The sequence below is a fragment of the Salmo salar genome, chromosome ssa14, assembly GCF_905237065.1.
Source record: "Salmo salar chromosome ssa14, Ssal_v3.1, whole genome shotgun sequence".
Classification (NCBI taxonomy): Eukaryota; Metazoa; Chordata; class Actinopteri; order Salmoniformes; family Salmonidae; genus Salmo; species Salmo salar.
In genome coordinates this window covers 22,268,516-22,284,875 of record NC_059455.1, presented here as the reverse complement: position 1 = coordinate 22,284,875, position 16,360 = coordinate 22,268,516, and the positions used below count along the sequence as shown (strand labels likewise).

The 16,360-nt window shown below is 41.9% G+C and overlaps 1 protein-coding gene across 7 annotated transcripts in view; it reads right to left on the bottom strand.

Moving 5' to 3' along the window:
* The window catches only part of LOC100380755 (astrotactin-1), a 305,222-nt gene that overhangs the window by 224,682 nt on the left and 64,180 nt on the right, over window positions 1-16,360 (bottom strand). For all 7 annotated transcript variants that reach the window (XM_014140032.2, XM_014140031.2, XM_014140036.2 and 4 more), the window contains exon 3: window positions 2,094-2,493. In XM_014140032.2, the coding sequence (XP_013995507.1) occupies window positions 2,094-2,493 (400 nt within the window). The remainder of the gene's footprint in view (window positions 1-2,093; window positions 2,494-16,360) is intronic.

Below are 16,360 nucleotides of genomic sequence, written 5' to 3'. Positions count from 1 at the left end.
TGGTGCTGCTCGCTTGGTGGTGCCCCTTGCTTAGTGGTGTTGCAGACTCTGGGGCCTTTCAGAACAGGTGTATATATACTGAGATCATGTGACAGATCATGTGACACTTAGATTGCACACAGGTGGACTTTATTTAACTAATTATGTGACTTCTGAAGGTAATTGGATGCAAAAAGGGTGAATACATACGCACGCAAAACTATTCCGTTTCTTTTTCTTTTGTTGAATTCTTTGAAAGAAGTAATTTTTTTCTTTTCACTTCACCAATTTGGACAATTTTGTGTATGTCCATTACATGAAATCCAAATAAAAATCCAGTTAAATTACAGGTTGTAATGCAACAAAATAGGAAAAAACGCCAAGGGCGATGAATATTTTTGCAAGGCACTGTAATCCCATATTCACACAAGCATTTGTTAACACTGGGCTAAGCTTTAGCGCTGGGCTAAGGAGTCCCAATTTTATCCCAGGGCTAACGGACAAACAACACACAACCAATGTTACATTCTATAGGCTGGCTTAGTTGGTCTATCGACATGTCAGTAGACAGTTGTCACAGTGACATCATAAACATTCTATTGTCGTCCAACATCAAACATATTGTTATGAAAAAGTATAAACACAAAAATGACAGGCTGCATGACATCAGCAGCCTAGTTGTACAAAATAGCAGAACTTCTGCACACAAATAAACCCATTAGTTTAAAAATAAATGTTGTATATGTCCAGGTAGTAGTTGTAAATTAGAACTTGTTCTCAACTGGCCTACCTGGTTAAATAAAGGTGAAATATACAAATTAAAAATAAATGTCAATCCAGCAAACCAGGCAACTAAAAGCAACTTTGTTAACAATGTTTTGGTTAGTTTCTAGCTTGCTAGCTAGATGGCTAGCCAATTCAAATAATGACCATATCATTGCTGACAACATCTAAACTTTAGCTAATGTTTATTCATTATTACAGGAAAATAAACTTACAACAAGATCATTATTTACAAGTTCATTGCAAGCTAATTAGATAAAATAGCTTACGGTTGTGAGTGTGACGGGAGAATTATTGAGCTTTCGCACTTTTTCATTGTGGTCTCAGTCAGGATACCATGACAACTGACAGGGTCACAGTATATATTTTTTCATCTGTCTACGACAAGGAAACCAACAGAGGCAGCGATGGTCTACAGACATTCCCCCGGAGTATAAAGTAAATGTTGGTTTGACCAGCGACACATGTCGCATTCTACATTTACATTTTTTTTTACATTTTAGTCATTTAGCAGACGCTCTTATCCAGAGCGACTTACAAATTGGTGCATTATGTCAATAGACATAGTATAAACTAGCCTAATCTCTGACACACAACCAATGATACATTATATCTGTAGTCCTGCAGGGGCATTTCATTTAAGCCCAAACCCTACCCACACACGCAACGTTCAGGCCGTGCCCGAACCCGAAATCAGAAATACAGTAACTTCCTCTGTTAGTTAGATGCTTGTCTTTGTCTGTCACCTGCTCCTTACTGCCCCAGCTCTGCGTGTGAGAGTAACCATAGCAACAGCTCTGCTTTGTGCTGCTCCTCCTCGAGTGAGAGAGCAGCTGTTAGCTAGCTACTTTTCGTCACTCGAGACTCTGACAAAACTCATGGAAAATTATTATAATAATCTCTCCTGTTGACTCAGACAATGTTTTGGTCTTTGGGGTAGCCTAAACAAGAGTGGCAGGCATCACGAGAGTATGCAAATTAAGTGAAAGTGCAGATTTTGTGTGAGGGTTAGACCCTGAAAAGTCAGTGCCCCTGCTCCGGAGCAGGGGCAGCTAGCGCTGGGATAAGGTCAGCGCTAGCCCACTTTAGAAAGTGCAAGTGTGAACACTCACAACCCAATTGAACACTTATGGGAGAGTCTGGAGCAGCGCATGACACAACCCAATTGAACACTTATGGGAGATTCTGGAGCGGTGCCTGACACAGCGTTTTCCACCACCATCAACAGTGTAAGAGTGTGTGTGTGTGTGTGTGTGTGTGTGTGTGTGTGTGTGTGTGTGTGTGTGTGTGTGTGTGTGTGTGTGTGTGCATACATGGGTGCTTGTACTTACACTCCCCAGGTGTGAGGTCCATGCTGGCCTTGTCATTGCAGCCCTGAAGGGAGTCCAGGGTGCGTGTAACCTGGCTAGCAAAGTCCTCTCCTCCGTTCATGCACTCTCTCTGCAGGTGGTGTCTCAGGTCAGTGATGTCATACTCGTATCCGTCCAGGATGGGCGTCTCTCGGATGCTGAGCGTGCCACTGGAATTGTGACCCTGGCCCCTGGAGTTTCTCAGGCTCTCCCTGGCCTGGCCTCCCATCAGCACCGAAGGGATGTAGTGAATCTCATTGGCTGCCTCGGCGCTGGCGCTCTTCTGGGGCTGGGGCACACGGCGGCGTTTGCACCACCGCCTGCGCGTGTAGAGGATGAGGACCAGGCACAAAATGGACAGCAGCAAGGCGATCATGCCTCCCTGTGAACAAACAATTGGGAAAGGAAAAGGATGAATGCTCTCAACTAAGAACTCCCCAAAGTCCCCAAACCCATGCAGTTAGATTGTCAAAAGACCACTAGTGCATAGCAGAGATCCATGAGGAAAAAACAATAGATCTCAACAATGTCAAGAAAACATTAACAAATTCAATATCCATATCATCACAGTGTACCATATACTGGGGTATTTGGAAATAGCCATGGGATGGTTTTTCAATACCCTCAATACTGTTGAAACTATTTATTTAAAGTTTTCTGCCAAAAAATTGCCTAATTTTCATATTATGACAACAGAAGTGCAATTCTATTTGGCTGGCAGCCACACAAGTAAATGAGCTTACAATGAAAAAGTAAGGTATTTTTTGCAAAAACTATGCAAGGCCATCATATTTCTAATGTTTGTCAAAGAAAGAATGTAGCCAGCTACATTTACTAACATTTTGCTTAATAGGGATAGCCACCTTTTTTTCTATTTTCGCTGAAATGACATTCCCAAATCTAACAGCCTGTAGCTCAGGCCCTGAAGCAAGAATATGCATATTCTTGGTACCATTTGAAAGGAAACACATTGAAGTGTGTGGAAATTTGAATTGAATGTTGGAGAATATAACACAATAGATCAGGTAGAAGAAAATACAAAGAAAAAAACCCAGTTTTCTTTCCTACCACCATCTTTGAAATGCAAGAGAAAGGTCCCACTTCCAGCCATCACTCTGCTTGTAATTCCAGTGGTGTCCACAAGATGGCAGCAGTGTAAGTGCAAGGTTCCAGACGGATAACTTGAAGTATGAGCGAGCTACGTGACATTTAGTGTGAAGTCACCCAGGTACATTTGGGCGAATCGTCAAGGAGTCTTTGCATTCATATTGCATTTTTCTGCAAGAATATCGTCAAATCTGTATACTTGGACTTTGTTTTAGTTTTTCCAGTATTTGTAGCCATATTATAAGTTCAAAATTGGCAAAACAACCAGTTTTCATAACTTCATAACTCTGAATATTCGTATAATTTTTGTCCAAAATGAAAAGGCCTGCTGTCGTACAAGGTTAGTAGCTACGTTTTACGACAGATACATGGTTTCCGGAAACTCCCGTAAAGCCCAGCCCGTTGACTATCAAACTAGCTTTGTTTGACCCCGATTGGTGCTTATTTGACAAAGTTAGACTCGTTCAAGTGAAGACCGCCCGTGTCATCGGCGTGCCATGAAGGCGTCGCTCTCTGACCAAATATGGTGTCCTATAGGATATACTACACCCCTAATGATATAGTGAAGTCTCGTTACGTTCTAGGATCTCTGAGGAATACATACAGATGCGATTTGACTGGTTGAAACAACATTTAGGGTGAGATTTTCACAGATTCCTTTCTCTGCAAATTGAACGAATGGAAATACAAAATCGAGCGTGCATGATATATGGACCTTTTTAGGATATGAAAACGGATTTTATCTAAGAAAACGACTCTTCATGTTATCTCTGGGACCCGTTGGATGATAAATCAGAGCAAGATTTCAGAATGTAATAATTTGTTTTGTATTGATTACTTTTTTACTTTTTTACGTTACTTTCAAAGTCAATGAACTATTTCAAACTAGTCTAGTTTAGATTGAAATAAAGCAGAAAGATAACTAGGCCAGAGAGTTACATTGTTTTCCATAATGTCGTGTCTCTACTACGGTAAAATGAGATGACATGCTATTTTCAAATCAACTACCTAACATTTAATTGATTATGTGATTGAATTAAACCATGCAACAATTAAACCGTTAATAACCTGGGGCACCACAGAAGCATTCCTATATATAAAGCGGCTAACTCCCGAATCCACACTTAAATATCTGAAGATCTTTTATATCAATAGCATTATTCTTTACCTTCTATCAGTATCATCTGAACATCGTAAAATTCTTGGTTATTTGCACGAACCCTAGCATAAATTGTGAATCAGCAACATACAAATTGGCTTAATTATTTATTTACTAACTAACTAACTAACTAACTAACTAATCACAGAAATACATAACAAACAAACAGTAGATATTGGTTACTAACAATGATAGGAAAGAGTCCCTAGTGGGCTAAGCCATTATGACGGCTTGGTAGACAAAGGGAAGGGGGTGTGTACTGAGAAAGAGCGGGAAAGAAAAATGGATTCATTATACACAGTCTATAATTATATTCACTGAAATGCTAATCCTTTGCTCAATCGAAAAGAAAATGCAATTAATATTTATGCCCGGATGTCGTTGTTGACTTCTCTGTTGGAATCCGGTCCATCTACTGGAGAGTTCATCAGAGTCTATCTGGTTGCGTTTCCCCGAAGATCAAAGTATTTTCTGGTTGTTAAAATGGATACTTCAGAGTACCCTTCGGAAATTATATCATAGAAAAGTTGTTTCGGCGGTTGTCTGTATTGTTGTCCTAAGTTTACCTAATTTCTAGCTGCAGACTAGTAATTTGTGTCTAAGATTTGCTCTTATTCTGTAGGGATCGATAGTCTCAGAGTTTAACCATTTCCAGCCTTGTAGCTAATGCTCCACGTGGAATAGTCATGTCCTTTGGAATAGTTATAGTTTAAACCACTTCACACACCAGCATCACCAGGCATGTTTTGGTCTCAGAAACGCATCCATTTGCAACCTCAGCTCACGCTGGGTTTTGCTTAGACTGATGTGAATTTCATCCCGAGTGGGTTTTATACGTAACAGTAGAAAAGGGCGGTCTGTGACGCCTAATGTGATGTCTGGACTCACGGGGGGTGTGGCCACTGACTAGTTAATCTTTATATGAAAATCCATACTCTCATTTAGAAGGTTAATATCACATTAAATCTTTTCACAACTAGTTTCATGTTTAATCACATACTCTTCACAATATTAAGATGTAAACCTGACAGCTGGGAAATGTACACTTTAAGAGATACCGTTATGTGTGTTTCCTGTACTTCATGAGATCACCAAATGAAACAAACACACTCATCACAACTGTCTCTTAAGTGTCCACGGATTGTTCCCACATTCTCAAAAGTAGCAATATTGTTTAATTCTCCCATCTGGGGGATTTAGGAGTTTGGCCAAGTGAAGTCCTTAGTTCTCTGTGCTCTCTCCCTCTCTTTCTGCATGACCAGGTGGAGGGAGTCTCCGCCAGGAATTTATGACCTGAGATAACAAAACCTAGGTGTAGGAGAGAGAGTGAGAGAGGGGGGTGGGGGAAGCCACGATCTACACCCAGAAAGGGTCACGTCATGACAATAAGTACATGGTGTAGCCCCAGCGAAATGAAAAAGTATCCAGTTCCGGTCTAGGAGGGTCCAGATTTTTTTTTTTTCAGAAAGAGCTCTATTTTGGTGGGTATCGATTAGGCATAGGTCTAGGCCTAAAATGCCTTCAGAAAGTATTCACACCTCTTGAATTCTTCCAAATTTTGTTGTATTACAACCCGAATTTAAAAATTATGAAATTTATATTTTTTGTCACTGGCCTAAGCACAATACCCCATAATGTCAAAGTGGAAGTATGTTTTTTGAAATGTTTACAAATTAATAAAACATTTAAAGCTGAAATGTCTTGACTCAATAGGTATTCATCCCCTTTGTTATGGAAGCCTAAAGTTCATGAGGAAAAATGTGCTTAACAAGTCACATAATAAGTTGCATGGACTCACTCCGTGTGAAATAATAGTGTTTAACACATTCAATTATCTGTAAGGTCCCTCAGTCAAGCAGTAAATTTCAAACACAGATTCAACCACAAAGACCAGGGAGGTTTTCCAATGACCCACAAAGAAGGGCACCTATTGGTAAAAAAAAGCTGACAGTGAGCATGGTGAAGTTATTAATTACACTTTGGATGGTGTATCAATAAACCCAGTCACTACAAAGATACAAGCATCCTTCCTAACTCAGTTGCCGGAGACCAATGGTGACTTTAAAACAGTTAAAGTTGAATGACTGTGATAGGAGAAAAGTGAGGATGGATCAACAACATTGTAATTACTCCACAATACTAACCTAATTGACAGAGTGAAAAGAATGAAGCCTGTACAGAAAAATACTCCAAAACATGGATCCTGATTGCAACAAGGCACTAAAGTAATACTGCAAAAAATGTGGCAAAGCAATTCACATTTTGTCCTGAATACAAAGTGTTATGTATGGGGCAAATCCAATACAACACATTACTGAGTACCACTCTCCATATTTTCAAGCATAGTGGTGGCTGCATCATGTTATGGGTATGCTTATAAACGTTATGGACTGGGGAGTTTTTCAGAATAAAAAAGAAACGAAATGGGACTAAGCACAGGCAAAATCGTAGAGAAAACCCTGATTAGGGGGAGTGATGACAAAAGTCTCACAACTCAATCGCTGGTTGAAAACTGTTTTCTGCCCCTCCCAAAAGATAGAATTTGGAGATAATTGGCCCTCTTTCTGGGACTCACCCACAAACAAGACCAAGCCTGGCCTGTTGAGGAGTGACGGACTCCATCCTAGCTGGAGGGGTGCTCTCATCTTATCTTCGAACATAGACAGGGCTCTAACTCCTCTAGCTCCACAATGAAATAGGGTGCAGGCCAGGCAGCAGGCTGTTAGCCAGCCAGCCTGCCAGCTTAGTGGAGTCTGCCACTAGCACAGTCAGCATAGTCAGCTCAGCTTTCCCCATTGAGACCGTGTCTGTGCCTCGATCTAGGTTGGGCAAAATTAAAAATGGCGGTGTTCGCTTTAGCAATCTCACTAGTATAAAGACCTCCTCCATTCCTGCCATTATTGAAAGAGATTGTGATACCTCACATCTCAAAATTGGGTTACTTAATGTTAGATCCCTCACTTCCAAGGCAGTTATAGTCAGTGAACTAATCACTGATCATAATCTTGATGTGATTGGCCTGACTGAAACATGACTTAAGCCTGATGAATTTACTGTGATAAATGAGGCCTCATCCCCTGGTTACACTAGTGACCATACCCCCATGCATCCGGCAAAGGTGGAGGTGTTGCTAACATTTACGATAGCAAATTTCAATTTACAAAAAAAAAAACTATGACGTTTTCGTCTTTTGAGCTTCTAGTCATGAAATCTATGCAGCCTACTCACTCACTTTTTATAGCTACTGTTTACAGGCCTCCTGGGCCATATGCAGTGTTCCTCACTGAGTTCCCTGAATTCCTATCGGATCTTGTAGTCATAGCAGATAATATTCTAATTTTTGGTGACTTTAACATTCACATGGAAAAGTCCACAGACCCACTCCAAAAGGCTTTCGGAGCCATCATCGACTCAGTGGGTTTTGTCCAACATGTCTCTGGACCTACTCACTGCCACAGTCATACTCTGGACCTAGTTTTGTCCCATGGAATAAATGTTGTGGATCTTAATGTTTTTCCTCATAATCCTGGACTATCGGACCACCATTTTATTACGTTTGCAATCGCAACAAATAATCTGCTCAGACCCCAAACAAGGAGCATTAAAAGTCGTGCTATAAATTCTCAGACAACCCAAAGATTCCTTGATGCCCTTCCAGACTCCCTCTGCCTACCCAAGGACGTCAGAGGACAAAAATCAGTTAACCACCTAACCGAGGAACTCAATTTAACCTTGCGCAATACCCTAGATGCAGTTGCACCCCTAAAAACTAAAAACATCTGTCATAAGAAACTAGCTCCCTGGTATACAGAAAATACACGAGCTCTGAAGCAAGCTTCCAGAAAATTGGAACGGAAATGGCGCCACACCAAACTGGAAGTCTTCCGACTAGCTTGGAAAGACAGTACCGTGCAGTATCGAAGAGCCCTCACTGCTGCTCGATCATCCTATTTTTCCAACTTAATTGAGGAAAATAAGAACAATCCGAAATTTCTTTTTGATACTGTCGCAAAGCTAACTAAAAAGCAGCCTTCGCAAATGGAGGATGGCTTTCACTTCAGCAGTAATACATTTATGAACTTCTTTGAGGAAAAGATCATGATCATTAGAAAGCAAATTACAGACTCCTCTTTAAATCTGGGTATTCCTCCAAAGCTCCATTGTCCTGAGACTACACAACTCTGCCAGGACCTAGGATCAAGGGAGATACTAAAGTGTTTTAGTACTATATCTCTTGACACAATGATGAAAATAATCATGGCCTCCAAACCCTCAAGCTGCATACTGGACCCTATTCCAACTAAACTACTGAAAGAGCTGCTTCCTGTGCTTGGCCCTCCTATGTTGAACATAATAAACGGCTCTCTATCCACCGGATGTCTACCAAGCTCACTAAAAGTGGCAGTAATAAAGCCTCTCTTGAAAAAGCCGAATCTTGATCCAGAAATTATAAAAAACTATCGGCCTATATCGAATCTTCCATTCCTCTCAAAAATTTTAGAAAAAGTTGTTGCACAGCAACTCACTGCCTTCCTGAAGACAAACAATGTATACGAAACACTTCAGTCTGGTTTTAGACCCCATCATAGCACTGAGACTGCACTTGTGAAGGTGGTAAATGACCTTTTAATGACGTCAGACCGAGGCTCTGCATCTGTCCTCGTGCTCCTAGATCTTAGTGCTGCTTTTGATACCATCGATCACCACATTCTTTTGGAGAGATTGTAAACCCAAATCGGTCTACATGGACAAGTTCTGGCCTGGTTTAGATCTTATCTGTCGGAAAGATATCAGTTTGTCTCTGTGAATGGTTTGTCCTCTGACAAATCAATTGTACATTTCGGTGTTCCTCAAGGTTCCGTTTTAGGACCACTATTGTTTTCACTATATATTTTACCTCTTGGGGATGTCATTCGAAAACATAATGTTAAATTTCACTGCTATGCGGACGACACACAGCTGTACATTTCAATGAAACATGGTGAAGCCCCAAAATTGCCCTCGCTAGAAGCCTGTGTTTCAGACATAAAGAAGTGGATGGCTGCAAACTTTCTACTTTTATACTCGGACAAAACAGAGATGCTTGTTCTAGGTCCCAAGAAACAAAGAGATCTTCTGTTGAATCTGACAATTAATCTGGATGGTTGTACAGTCGTCTCAAATAAAACTGTGAAGGACCTCGGCGTTACTCTGGACCCTGATCTCTCTTTTGAAGAACATATCAAGACTGTTTCAAGGACAGCTTTTTTCCATCTACGTAACATTGCAAAAATCAGAAACTTTCTGTCCAAAAATGACGCAGAAAAATTAATCCATGCTTTTGTTACTTCTAGGCTGGACTACTGCAATGCTCTACTTTCCGGCTACCCGGATAAAGCACTACACAAACTTCAGTTAGTGCTAAATACGGCTGCTAGAATCCTGACTAGAACCAAAAAATTTGATCATATTACTCCAGTGCTAGCCTCCCTACACTGGCTTCCTGTTAAGGCAAGGGCTGATTTCAAGGTTTTACTGCTAACCTACAAAGCATTACATGGGCTTGCTCCTACCTATCTTTCCGATTTGGTCCTGCCGTACATACCTACACGTATGCTACGGTCACAAGACGCAGGCCTCCTAATTGTCCCTAAGCAAACGGCTGGAGGTAGGGCTTTCTCCTATAGAGCTCAATTTTTATGGAATGGTCTGCCTACCAATGTGAGAGACGCAGACTCAGTCTCAACCTTTAAGTCTTTACTGAAGACTTATCTCTTCAGTAGGTCCTATGATTAAGTATAGTCTGGCCCAGGAGTGTGAAGGTGAACGGAAAGGCTGGAGCAACGAACCGCCCTTGCTGTCTCTGCCTTGCCGGTTCCCCTCTTTCCACTGGGATTCTCTGCCTCTAACCCTTTTACAGGGGCTGAGTCACTGGCTTACTGGTGTTCTTCCATGCCGTCCATGGGAGGGGTGCGTCACTTGAGTGGGTTGAGTCACTGACGTGGTCTTCCTGTCTGGGTTGGTGCCCCCCTTTGGGTTGTGCCATGGCGGAGATCGTTGTGGGCTATACTCGGCCTTGTCTTAGGACGGTAAGTTGGTGGTTGGAGACATCCCTCTAGTGGTGTGGGGGCTGTGCTTTGGCAAAGTGGGTGGGGTTATATCCTGCCTGTTTGGCCCTGTCTGGGGGTATCATCGGATGGGGCCACAGTGTCTTCTGATCCCTCCTGTCTCAGCCTCCAGTATTTATGCTGCAGTAGTTTATGTGTCGTGGGGCTAGGGTCAGTCTGTTACATCTGGAGTATTTCTCTTGTCTTATCCGGTGTCCTGTGTGAATTTAAATATGCTCTCTCTAATTCTCTCTTTCTCTCTTTCTGTCTTTCTCTCGGAGGACCTGAGCCCTAGGACATGGTCCCCAGTCCACCTGGCCGTGGTGCTGCTCCAGTTTCAACTGTTCTGCCTGCGGCTATGGAACCCTGACCAGTTCACCGGACGTGCTTGTTGCACCCTCGACAACTACTATGATTATTATTATTTGACCATGCTGGTCATTTATGAACATTTTAACATCTTGACCATGTTCTGTTATAATATCCACCCTGCACAGCCAGAAGAGGACTGGCCACCCCTCATAGCCTGGTTCCTCTCTAGGTTTCTTCCTAGGTTTTTGGCCTTTCTAGGGAGTTTTTCCTAGAGAGTTTTTCCTAGCCACCGTGCTTCTTTCACATGCATTGCTTGCTGTTTGGGGTTTTAGGCTGGGTTTCTGTACAGCACTTTGAGATATCAGCTGATGTACGAAGGGCTATATAAATAAATTTAATTTGATTTGATTTGATTTAGTCTGATTTCCACCAGACACTGGGAGATGAATTCACCTTTCAATAGGACAATAACCTAAAATACAAGGACAAATCTACACTGGAGTTGCTTACCAAGAAGACAGTGGATGTTCCTGAGTGGCTGACATAAATCAGCTTGAAAATCCATGGCAAGACCAACAATCAATTTGACAGAGCTTGAAGAATTGTTTTAAGAACAATGGGCAAATATTGTACAATCTAGGTGTGCAAAGCTCTTAGAGACTTACCCAGAAAGACGCAGCTGTTATCGCTGCCAAAGGTGATTCTAACATGTAATGAAAACGTATGTAAATTAGATATTTCTGTATTCCATTTTAAATAAATTAACATTTCTGAAAGTTCGTTTTCATTTTGTTATTATTGGGTTTTGTGTGTAGATGGGTAAGAAAAAAGGCTATAACACAACAAAATGTGTAATAAGTCAAGGGGTAGACACTGTATATGATCAGGACTATTTTCTAAGTAAGATACTCTTTTTAACCTCTTAAACTGTTAACATTAAACTGATCTTCTCTTGAGATTAATGTCATATTTACAGTTTGCTCTTCAAATTGTGTATTTTATTGGCTCTGCTGCTGTGGACACTTAGGGTAAGGAAATAATTTGGGTGAATTATCCCTTTAATAGCTTGGCCTGTCAATCAATCACTCTGGGTGGGATTGTAAGGGAAGGGGGCAGGATGTTTGTGAGTAACAGAGTCAGTAGGGTTTTAGACCTGTTAATCACTGTTGGTGGGACTTAGGACTGCACGGTTGATCAATTTATTTTCAAAATTTCGATATTGACAGGTGCAATATATAACTAACTTGTATGATTTATGAATAGAAAAGGGATATAGAAGATTGACTTTAGTAGGTCAGTTCAACACCTTTCATAAGCTAGTCAACACTTGCTGTTTGGTCGTCAATTAAAGCACAATAAATAGCCTATGAGCCAGACTCTGTGGCTGGCTATAGTAGGCCTATGAAACACGCCCATTTTTTTTATGAATGTGCCACAAAACAATAATTAACACTAGAACTGCCTGGTCTTTTGTACCCGCTAGAGAACGTTAAGAACGTTGTTGGATGTCTCCTTTAGCATATGCATCAGATGCATATCAACCTGCAAGGTGTGCAAACATAAGCACCAACCCTTGATAAATAGCGCATAAACTATTGGAAAGGATTAATTGCATGAAGACATATTCATAGAAATCTATCAATTTGTTTAGATAGAGTAAAAGATATGGTTTGTATGATTCTACAAAGTCCTAGAAAAAACATTACAGTGTAATCCATTGGATCAACTTTACTTGTAGATTTGATTAATAATAGAGTTCCAGTAATTAATGCAGTCCAGTTACAGCACCTTTTGACAAAGCAGTGTCGGATTCGGGCTAAACTTTGAACATTGAGATTTTTTACTTGTTTTTTTATTTCACCTTTATTTAACCAGGTAGGCCAGTTGAGAACAAGTTCTCATTTACAACTGCGACCTGGCCAAGATAAAGCATAGCAGTGCGACAAAAACAACAACACAGAGTTACACATAAACAAACGTACAGTCAATAACACAAAAGAAAATAAAAATTGAAAGAATCTATGTACAGTGTGTGCAAACGTAGAAGAGTAGGGAGGTAGGCAATAAATAGGCCATAGAGGCGAAAATAATTACAACTTAGAATTAATACTGGAGTGATATATGTGCAGACGATGATGTGCAAGAAGAGATACTGGGGTGCAAAAGAGCAAGAGGGTAAGTAATAATATGGGGATGAGGTAGTCGGGTATGCTATTTACAGATTGGCTGTGTACAGGTACAGTGATCGTTAAGCTGCTCAGACAGCTGATGCTTAAAGTTAGTGAGGGAGATAAAAGACCCCAGTTTCAGCGATTTTTGCAATTCGTTCCAGTCATTGGCAGCAAAGAACTGGAAGGAAAGGTGGCCAAAGGCAGTGTTGGCTTTGGGGATGACCAGTGCAATATACCTCCTGGAGCGCATGCTACGGGTGGGTGTTGCTATGGTGACCAGTGAGCTGAGATAAGGCGGGGCTTTACCTAGCAAAGACTTATAGATGACCTGGAGCCAGTGGGTTTGGCGACGGATATGTAGTGAGGGCCAGCCAACGAGAGCATAGAGGTCGCAGTGGTGGGTAGTATATATGGCTTTGGTGATAAAACGGATGGCACTGTGATAGACAACATCCAGTTTGCTGAGTAGAGTGTTGGGCGCTATTTTGTAAATTACATCACCGAAGTCAAGGATCGGTAGGATAGTCAGTTTTACGAGGGTATGTTTGGCGGCATGAGTGAAGGAGGCTTTGTTGCGAAATAGGAAGCCGATTCTAGATTTCATTTTGGATTGGAGATGCTTAATGTGAATCTGGAATGAGAGTTTAGAGTCTAACCAGACACCTTGGTATTTGTAGTTGTCCACATATTCTAGGTCAGAACCGTCCAGAGTAGTGATGCTAGTCCGGCGGTTGAAAAGCATGAACTTAGTTTTACTAGCATTTAAAGGCAGTTGGAGGCCACGGAAGGAGTGTTGTATGACGTTGAAGCTCGTTTGGAGGTTTGTTAGCACAGTGTCCAAAGAAGGGCCAGATGTATATAGAATGGTGTTGTCTGCGTAGAGGTGGATCAGAGAATCACCCGCAGCAAAAGTGACATCCATGAAATACATAGAGAAAAGAGTTGGCCCGAGATTTGAGCCCTGTGGCACCTCCGTAGAGACTGCCAGAGGTCCGGACAACAGGCCCTCCGATTTGACACACTGAACTCTGAGAAGTAGTTTGTGAACCAGGCGAGGCGGTCATTTGAGAAGCCAAGGCTATTGAGTCTGCCGATAAGAATGCGGTGATTGACAGAATTGAAAGCCTTGGCTGGTCGATGAACACGGCTGCACAGTACTGTCTTTTATCGATGGCGGTTATGATATCGTTTAGGACCTTGAGCATGGCTGAGGTGCACCCATGACTAGCTCGGAAACCAGACTGCATAGTGGAGAAGGTACGGTGGGAATCGAAATGGTCGGTGATCTGTTTATTAACTTGGCCTTCGAAGATTTTAGAAAGGCAGGGCAGGATGGATGTAGGTCTATAACAGTTTGGGTCTAAGGTGTCTCCCCCTTTGAAGAGGGGGATGGCCGTGGCAGCTTTCCAATCTTTTGGGATCTCAGATGATACGAAAGAGAGGTTGAATAGGTTAGTAATAGGGGTTGCAACAATTTCGGCGGATAATTTTAGAAAGAGACGGTCCAGATTGTCTAGCTCAGCTGATTTCAGAACATAAGCTGTTTGGATTTGGGTGAAGGAGAAGCTTGGGGGGTTTGGGCAAGTTGCTGCAGGGGGTGCTGAGGGGTTGGCCAGGGTAAGGGAAGCCAGGTTGAAAGCAGGCCAGCTGTGGAAAAATGCTTATTGAAATGATCGATTATCGTAGATTTATTGGTGGTGACAGTGTTTCCTATCCTCAGTGCAGTGGGCAGCTGCGAGGAGGTGCACTTATTCTCCATGGACTTTACAGTGTCCCAAAACCTTTTGGAATTAGTGCAACAGGAAGCAAATTTCTGTTTGAAAAAGCTAGCCTTAGCTATCCTAACTGACTGAGTATATTGGTTCCTGACTTCCCTGAAGAGTTGCATATCACGGGGGCTATTCAATGCTAATACAGAATGCCACAGGATGTTTTGGTGCTATCAAGGGCAGTCAATTCTGGGGTGAACCAAGGGCTATATCTGTTCTTAGTTCTACATTTTCTGAATGGGTCATGCTTATTTAAGATGGAGAGGAAAGCACTTTTGAAGAGCAACCAGGCATCCTCTACTGACGGGATGAGGTCAATATCCTTCCAGGATACCCGGGTCAGATCGACTAGAAAGGCCTGCTCGCTGAACTGTTTTAGGGAGCGTTTGACAGTGATGAGGGGTGATCATTGGACCGCGGACCTATTACGCACACAGGCAATGAGGCAGTTTTGCTGAGATCCTGTTTGAAGACAGCAGAGGTGTATTTAGAGGGCAAGTTGGTCAGGATGATATCTAAGAGGGTGTCCATGGTTACTTATTTTGGGATGTACCTGGTAGGTTCCTTGATCATTTGTGTGAGATTGAGGGCATCTAGCTTAGATTGTAGGACGGCCGGGGTGTTAAACATATCCCAGTTTAGGTCACCTAACAGTACGAACTCTGAAGATAGATGGGGGGGCAATCAATTCACATATGGTGTCCAGGGCACAGCTGGGAGCTGAAGGGGTCTGTAACAAGCTGCAACAGTGAAAGTCTTGTTTCTGGAAAGGTGGATTTTTAAAAGAAGAAGCTCAAGTTTTTTGGGCACAGACCTGGATAATATGATAGAACTCTGCAGGCTATCTCTGCAGTAGATTGCAACTCTGCCCCCTTTGGCAGTTCAATCTTGTTGGAAAATGTTATAGTTAGGGATGTACATTTCAGGATTTTTGGTGGCCTTCCTAAGCCAGGATTCAGACACGGCTAGGACATCCGGGTTGGCGGAGTGTGCTAAAGCAGTGAATAAAACAAACTTAGGGAGGGGACTTCTAATGTTAACATACATGAAACCAATGCTTTTACGGTTACGTAGATATGAAAGACATGATAGATCAGAGGCATAGTATATAAAGGAGAGATCTGTAGAAAGACAGAGTGGCTGTGGAATGTGCTGGGTGGACAGGAGAGTAATCACAGGATTGCTATAGGGGAAGCGGATGGACATCTGTGGATTAGGTGAAGGAGGGGTTGAGGTCAGGAGGTCAGGTGAGATCCCCTGAAGGGAGTAATAAAGGTTTAGTATCCTGTTACCCTCTTCCGGTCCAACCATATGATGTAAGGATTGGAGAGAAGGAGGAGTGTCCAAAGTGGGGTATATATACTTGTGACGGTGAGAACATGTTTTTGTCTGAATTACAGTTGCAACGAACCTTTGGGAAGAATTAAACTTGGTTAAGCTTCTCTAGTGTCCGTGAGTTATTTACTCTGAACAATTTGAACCTAACAGTAGAAACTAAAAAGATAATATTAATATAACAAGCCAGGTGCGCAGACAAAATTATTTGCCGTATTCCTAAACAAAAGCACCAGTGCATGAACAATTGTAAAGGATGAATTGCATCAAGAAATATTTGTTCAAATATATTCATGACAAGATATAAAAA